Here is an 8349-nt window from a genome sequence, read left to right as displayed (position 1 = left end):
TGCGCATTTTTCCCTATCCGGCGGAAATGTGGATTGATTTTATTGCTGGATCACGCGTTATTGAGTTCATCACCGCCTATAGGTCATAAGCGGGGAGGAAAGTTGCGTGTGTGTTATCCTATCAGATCAATACACTGAATGACTGTCACGGCACATCGAGGAAATATGCAGTTTAATAGATAATTATCTAATCAATTAAACTTTAAACGGTCTGTCCAAACGCACTAGGGATTTCCTTTTCACTCCAAATAATTATCGTCATGCTATAACTCCTGCATTTCCAACGATAGGACGTTTTGATAAATAAGAACTTAATCAATATTTAAATGAAAATGAACAATTGTTGTGAAATGGAATGTGATGCTGCGTAATTGTTAAATTATACTTATATTAAAGTATATTATATTAAAATATAATATACTTTTTTAACGAAGAAAGGGGGACCACGTGTAAGTTGCTCGCAAAATGCCGAACGTATGTTATAACTTCATATAAGAGGTTTTAAAAACCTTTCCCCCCACCTTAAAGAACATTTTGTGGAAATGAAGGTTCTGTGGATGCTAAAGGCTTTTCACTCTTAAAAATAAAAGTATTTTTATTATTGTTCCATGAAGATCTTTAACATCTGTGGGACATTTCCATTCCATAAAAGGTTAGATTGTTATTCAAATGTTCCCCACACTAAATAAAATGCCTCTTTAATACTTTGGCTTTTTTGTGAAAGGTTATAGCATATGTTTAAACTATAATTTTACCATTTAAATGTATTATCTCATTTAAAACTTTTCTTTAAAGAACTGTTCATTGAAAGGTTCTATGGGAACCAAAAATTGATAATCTATGGCATGCAGTCCAAAAACAGATTTTTCTGTACCTTTAGGTGTAAACCTTTAGATTAGATTAGATTAGATTTAACTTTATTGTCATTACACATGTACAAGTACAAGGCAACGAAATGCAGTTTCGGTCTAACCAGCAGTGCAATAGCAGCAAGTGCAGGATACAGGTATAAGTTATAAAGTGCAGTTATAGAAAAACTATGGTAATATTTTCAGATGGATGTACTATTCTATACAGGTTGTATTAGCTATAAACAGAGATTTACAATAAATGAATATATATACAGGATGCTATTAATAATCAGAAGTGTGCAGACAGATGAACATAATGAACATTAATGCAAATAAAGCATATTTAAGTATGAAGGTTCGTTTTCAAATAAGAACATTTCCGTGAATAGTTCTTAAAAGTAACTTTTCTCTTGACCTTTTTGTTAAAAATACAATTTCCCACTATTAAGAATGTAATGGAAAAGGTGTCACGCTGAAAGTAAAAAGGTTCTTTATTGGGATTGATGGCTACATGAAGAACCTTTAACATCATGCCCATTTACGCACAAAAAAAATCTAAAAATATAAAAGGTTCTTATAAGAACTTTTGACTGAATTTTTCTTTTGGGAACCTAAAATGTCCTGCTGTGACATGACTGTTATCCTTTTTGAAAATACTGCAATAGTATATTAAAAATACATATTATACATTATAAATGGATCACCACTATATTTATTTATTACATTGTACAATGAGCTGTATCCATCTGTTTTTACCGAGCACAGAGTTACATATAACGTTTAAGAAGTGTTTGCTCTGTTCTAGATAAACATTTTCTAAGTAAGACAAGCTGGGCTATTCCCTTTCCTCGCGTTCACCTTCCACGTCGCTAGGGGGCGGGAGGAACACCTGTTTCAGCGCGCTGTCAGCTGCTGCGCGCTCGCCTCAGCTGCCACAGAGAGGCGTTGCTCTCGGAATATGCATGTCTACTGCTGGGCTTTCTCCTATTGGCCCGTCCCGTTCTCTGGGTGTGACGCTCAGATGGGCCATGTGTATAAAGTGGTACATTGCCCCATTCAGTGCTCCAGTGATACTGCGTGTCAGCGGTGGACAACAGTGCAAAAATAAGTTCAAGCCGTTAACTGTGACAACAGTCTATATAACTTTAAATCTGTCCACGCGGAGAAGTAAACTGAGCCAGAATTGCGCATTGTGCATTCGCCGGGCTGTAGAGGCACGTCCCATCAGAGGATCTTACGGAGATTTGTCACACGCACACACACACGTTGTTGCGGTCCACGTTTGCTGCTGGTTGTCAAAAGCATCATTCCTTTGGACTTCGAGGGAAAGTCTGACGTGTTCTGAACTTGATGCACGCGCGTTGTGTGTCGGACTTTTCTAGACATGTGAAGAAAGTTCATGGACGCTTAAACTTTGTTGCCACCAGTTAGAGGGAACTAAAACCGCAGAGCTGAAGAAGGATATTTGAAGTCTCGTTGCTCTAAGGACAATTTCTCTGCAACCACATGTGTGCTTTACCACAGTGAAGCGAGGACGAGTAAGGTTGGTGGTTTTGAATTCACGAGTCTCAAGTTTCTGCCGCCCTGGCCAGTGATATTAACGCGTGAATTTGACCTGGGATAAGTTGTCAACAAGAGGCAAAGTGGCAGGTGTATAAGTACATTTAAATGCATGGGCATATGTTTTTCTATAAATAGGAGCTCGTGCCTATGTATTAGACCCTGGCCTGTCAACTTAACCAGTCGTCTTCATCATAACCCCAGTGAAACACACGCGTGACACTTTGGCTGTTAGGGTAGGTGTCGTCGCATGGACTGACATGGCCACCGATCTCGCCATGAGCGCAGAATTGCCCAACAGCCCTCTGGCTATTGAGTATGTCAACGACTTCGACCTCATGAAGTTTGAGATCAAGAAAGAGCCCCCGGAGGCCGACCGCTATTGCCACCGTCTTCCACCCGGTTCGCTGTCCTCCACCCCAATCAGCACACCCTGCTCATCGGTGCCTTCCTCGCCCAGCTTCTGCGCCCCCAGCCCTGGTTCGCAGCCTGGCCAGAACCTCGTAAACGGCGTCAACAACAATAACAACAACAGTGGCAACGGTAACAACAACACCCAAGGCTCCTCGGGGAAACCGCAGATGGAAGATCTCTACTGGATTCCCAATTATCAGCATCACATCAGTCCAGAGGCCCTCAACCTGACGCCCGAGGACGCGGTGGAAGCGCTCATCGGTAACGCGCACCACCACCACCATCACCATCACCACCAGCCCTACGAGGGATTCCGCGGGCAGCAGTATGTGGGAGAAGATCTCTCCGCGGCCACGAACGGTCATCACCATCCGGTGCACCACCATCATCATCACCACGGCCACCACGCACACGCGCGCCTCGAGGATCGCTTCTCGGACGAGCAGCTGGTGAGCATGACAGTGCGCGAGCTCAACCGGCAGCTGAGAGGCTTCAGCAAAGAGGAGGTGATCCGTCTGAAGCAGAAAAGGCGAACCCTGAAGAACCGCGGCTACGCGCAGTCGTGCCGCTACAAGCGCGTGCAGCAGCGCCACATGCTCGAGAGCGAAAAGTGCACGCTTCAGAGCCAAGTGGAGCAACTCAAGCAAGACGTGGCGCGCCTGATCAAAGAGCGGGACCTGTACAAGGAGAAGTACGAGAAGCTCGCGAGCCGAGCCTTTAACGGCGGCGGCAACACTCGGGACCCGTCCAGCGGCAATCACGGCAAAACCACTTCCACGGATTTCTTCATGTGAGAGTGATTCTTGTTAAAGACTTTTCCCCTCACCAACGTATTTGTTTTTTATGATTTTCAGTGTGATTTTAATTTTAGTTGGTTTTATAAACACTCAGAGGTTCGCTTTAGAACATACACTCTTTTAAATAAAAGTTGTGCAGTCTGATGCAAACGGAAAACATTTTTGATTTTGTACTGGATCTTTAAAGAACCCAGATAACCAATAGAAATCTGGGGAGCCCATATTGTCAAATCCAAACCTTTTTCTTCTTCAAAGTGCCACCCACTTTTATAGCCGATGGAGTTATTGATTAGAAGTTCTTTGTTGAACTTTAAGTGCTGAAAAGAAACTGCAAAACATTTATTTCTAAGAGTGTACAACCTAACATTACAGCGCCATATTTAAAAACCTTCACTTCTTTTGTATGTACGTACTGCACCATAAAAGTCTTAAGGTTAGTGTAATGTTAGGATTATATTCCACAAAGACTGCACGGACCCTTCTACTTCACAAAACCTCCGATCAAAATATGGGATCACGCATAACCTCCAGAGAAACACATCAATTTTGGATTTTGTCATTTATTTATTTATTTTTTGTTTGTTTTAGTATTAGGTTAACTGCAAACTCCGACTTGTTTGTGTTAGGGACATACAGTCGCCTCCTTAAACTTTTTTTTTTTGTCTTAACGGATTGATTAGTCTTAATGGCGATGAGGAAAAAAATGGAACGAAATGGACTTCTGATGGAGCGATGATAGAATTAAAACATGAGCCAGAAAGGGAGATAGCAATACATCATTGACTTTTCTCAGTTATAAACTGAGGTTGAGGGGACTTGTGAATTTTGAGGGCCCTCAAGCATTGCTCAAGTCTGCATTACCCCACCAATCCTGCATGCGGGACATGTATGGTACTCCAAACGCGTCAGGTCCTTTCTCTCTTCCCCATACAGCACTTGGATGAAAAGCATGGCCCTTAACCACTCTCTTTATTTCGTTTCTTCTGCTCGACACAAACCGTGTATGTGAAGGAACTCATCCGTACCTGCGAAATCACATGATACCAGACATTACGTTTATTTTCTATTGTTTTTAATGCAAGAACTAAGAAGAAAAAAATACACCGAACTGAGCCAGAGTTATTTATTTCCACTTGTACATATGTAGAGGTCAATTGGTGTGTTAATTTACCCTTCTTTTTAAAGTCCTTTTTGCTTGATTATTTAAAACGTCTTAATACAATGTTTGTATGTAGTAGCATGCAAATTACAGAGATATTCTATCCTACTGAATATGTACAATTTCAAGGAAAGCCTACTGCACTATGATTCGAAGAATTGGGATTTAATATAATATTTCCTCTGTGATAATCGAATTGCTGTCAGGGTGGGCATAGTTAGTCGATCTAAAGTGCAAATAAACACAAGGAATTTAATTGCTGCTAATATTCTATGCACCAAATTCGAAAGCAATTAACAGAAGCTCTGATTATGTGAATTTTGTACTTCAGAATAAATGAAGGTATTTACCTGGTTAGACATGAATATCAAAATACGATCATCTCTTGAACAGTTTTTTTTTTTTTGTTGTTTTTTTGTTTTGTTGTTTTTTTGTTTTGTTGGTTTTTTTTTTTTGTTTTTGTTTTTTAATGGCCGGGATGACGACTATCTGACAACCATCTTTAATAAGGAAAGAATGGTTGTTTTAACTTTTTTATGACTACAATAAAAAAATAAAAACTAGCATACGCTATAAAGGGCAGTTGCCTATTGTTTTGCATTGCAATGCTGTGATGATAATAAATAGGCTTCTGACAATTCTCAAATACACTACGGGTAGATATCACGACAACAAATCCGGATGTATTTCAACAATAACAAAGAGACTTGTGCAAACTTAACTACAAGTACTAATCATGCGCATTTGATCTCGATAATTTGGGGTCACATAATGGCCCATCTTGTTCAGACTGTATGGGGGGAACGTTGCCAAAGCGGATTATTTAATGCACGTAAATTGTCTTAAACCAGTTTTTAATCGTTTCCGACCTGCTGTATGCTTAGTTCACTAACAAATCAATCGGCCAAATAATAAGATCTCCTTTACCTGGGTTAGTGTCTGCTTGATATTCTCACCTGAAATACACTTAACATTATTATTTTATAGGTTAAATTATGATGCAGTTATGAACCGATCTCTCTGTATATTGGTCTAAACTGGCACAGCGGCTTGGGGTTACATAACCACATGTGCTGTCCCGTGTGCTCTCTTATGTAAAAAAAATAAAGAAAGAAAAAGAAAAAAAAAACTGTACATAGCCTATAATTTCTATATATTTATCGAAAATATAAATGTCCTTACGTGTCAGTAAGTCCAAAGCAAAATGTTTCGAAATGGAATGTTGTTCAGAATCTTGTTTTCATAATGTTTAATAAAAACTTCTGTCAAATGCTTCAACCTGTTTCCCAGTGACTCAACAAGTGTCTTTTCATGGCTAAATATGTGATCTGTTTTAAGTGTTATACAAAAACCTAATTCATTTCCCAAATAATATCCTTTGCTTAAAAGCCACAAAATATACATAAAAGTAAAATAATGGAAGTTTAAGAAATAACTAATAAAAAACGCTATGTTTTATAAACCACTGTGCCTACACCGCATAAAGCACATTAAATAAGTTTGAACTACTGTTTGAAAGGTTTAGCTATTGTTACGTTTAAAAAGCATAATTAATTAATTTAATATAATTAATTTTATTTATATGAAGACAGTGTTTCATTGTCGGAGATTTTATTCTCGTTAAAATTAACAAGTTTCACTACTGCGCTGTGCAGTTACATTCTTTTATAACATGGAAACTTTTATTAACATAAATGTTTTCTGAGAAAATACTTATTCGATTGAAGTTGAAAGATAAATTAATAAACAAACAGCTCGGGTGATTTATTCGTATCATTAATATTATTACTCGCCAACCTATAGCATTTAACAGTAGCAATAAATTATTTCTGAGTGGTTTTAAATGTTGATCTGTTAATCAAAGGCTAATAAAAATAGTTGTTGAGGCAGGTTGCGATCACCAAAGTAATCACCAAATTGACACTTAAAATTAAGATATTATGATGAATGATATTTTTTTTATAATTGCAAACATTATACGCGCATTTAGTCTGAATGTTTGGACCGCGTATTAATGTTTCAGGTTATCCAGGCGTATTTAGGTCAATGGAAATCATCCTATTAATTTTCAATTGCTCAAAATTGTGTTGAATCAAATGTTTCTCCATCCGAAGACCTGTTATATAAAACGAGCTGTTTTCTGGTATTATCCGAATAACACTACAAGTTTAATATGACATGATAAACGCGAGAGTCTAATTCCGAGTCTCTTTTTTCCATGCGGTTTTCAGGTTCGCGTTCTTGGTTTGAAGTTAAAAACAGCCTTTCTTTCGTTTTACTTGAAGTGCTCTTGCCTGTCCACCTGTTGTTGTATCAAAGGCTAAAGACGATGGTTAGTTCCCAAGTGTTTCACTTAACCTCTTTTGCCTCTGGTGTTCATATCACTGCCTTTGCGTCAGAGGCAGCAGTTTTTACATTATCCTTATACTATTAATATCAGTTTTTTTTACATCGCATGCAAGACAATCTGCAAATTATTTTTTTCTTATTACACATATATTTCTTCAGCTACATCCACGCTATACGACAAAGAATATATTTAAAAAAACAATTCATTTTTAAAGACTTTTTTTTTTTAATTCTTATTAAGTATACAACATATTCATTAGTTATGTTTTAGAATGTTTTAGTATTTCATTGGGCGTAATGTTGCATTACTTGCTCTTCATCATACCTGCTGCCACTTATGAGTTTCTCAAACAGCATATTAAGATTGATGGACATCTTTAAAATTGTGATCTTTTTTATTCAGTGATTTAGCCGAAACGCCAGTTTACTCTGTTTTAGACTAGTTATAATTCTTTTCTGTTCATTGTAAATTATATAATTTTATTTTCCCTTTTTACTGCAGTTTGGTTATTTTGAAAGTAATAGGTGACTTGGTTGACGTTGTAATGTGTTAGACATTTAGTGACTTTGAAGAATAGGGAAACACTGGAGTATGGAAATGCATTGATTCACCGTCCGGATTGTGCTTTTTTCATGTGCATTTTGTTAGTAATAAACAAACAAAATACAGCAGATCAGTTTGAGAAAAACAAGTCCAAGAAAACAAAGAGGGCTTACCAGAAAATACTTGCAATATATAAAAATACTGGATGTCCCTCTTAGAATTTCCTAAAAGAAAACTAAAGTTGATTATTTTAGTATATTAACCAAAAAATAAAATACATATTTCTTATTTTCTCCTGTCGTTTTCCCTGTAAATTTCATTTTCCCCTTTTAAGTATCCAGAAGTCTCTGCAGAGATACTTTACAGTTTGAGAAGTGGCACTACTGATGCTGCAAATGTATATATTTCAGACTTTTTTTCTGACCAGCCATGTAAAAGTTTTTTTTTTCTCCCACTGTCATTTCATTCAGGCACTGTTATGGTGTAACTGACATTGATGCTTTTTATACTTTTTAATCAAAGCAGACGACGGGAAGGCCTGCATGCATCTTTCTCAAATGGAAATGTAGCCTGGATGACACACACACTGAGTTGCTAAACATGACATTTGTCATGTTTCGGTGTTATGCACACAACAGGCCACGTTTGGTTGGAGCAGGAGGTGGCCATTGAGAT

General features: G+C 37.8%; 1 protein-coding gene across 1 annotated transcript; it reads left to right on the top strand.

The window, feature by feature from the left end:
- Positions 1-1925: 1925 nt before the first annotated feature.
- mafaa (MAF bZIP transcription factor Aa) lies at positions 1926-6059 on the top strand. The gene has a single exon (XM_056460076.1). The coding sequence runs from the start codon at positions 2672-2674 to the stop codon at positions 3617-3619; it is 948 nt and encodes a 315-aa protein (XP_056316051.1). The 5' UTR covers positions 1926-2671; the 3' UTR covers positions 3620-6059.
- The last annotated feature ends 2290 nt before the right edge of the window (positions 6060-8349 follow it).

Source organism: Danio aesculapii, chromosome 6 (assembly GCF_903798145.1).
Source record: "Danio aesculapii chromosome 6, fDanAes4.1, whole genome shotgun sequence".
Classification (NCBI taxonomy): domain Eukaryota; kingdom Metazoa; phylum Chordata; class Actinopteri; order Cypriniformes; family Danionidae; genus Danio; species Danio aesculapii.
Note: the sequence above shows the minus strand (reverse complement) of the source record. Positions and strands in the feature narration are given on the sequence as shown.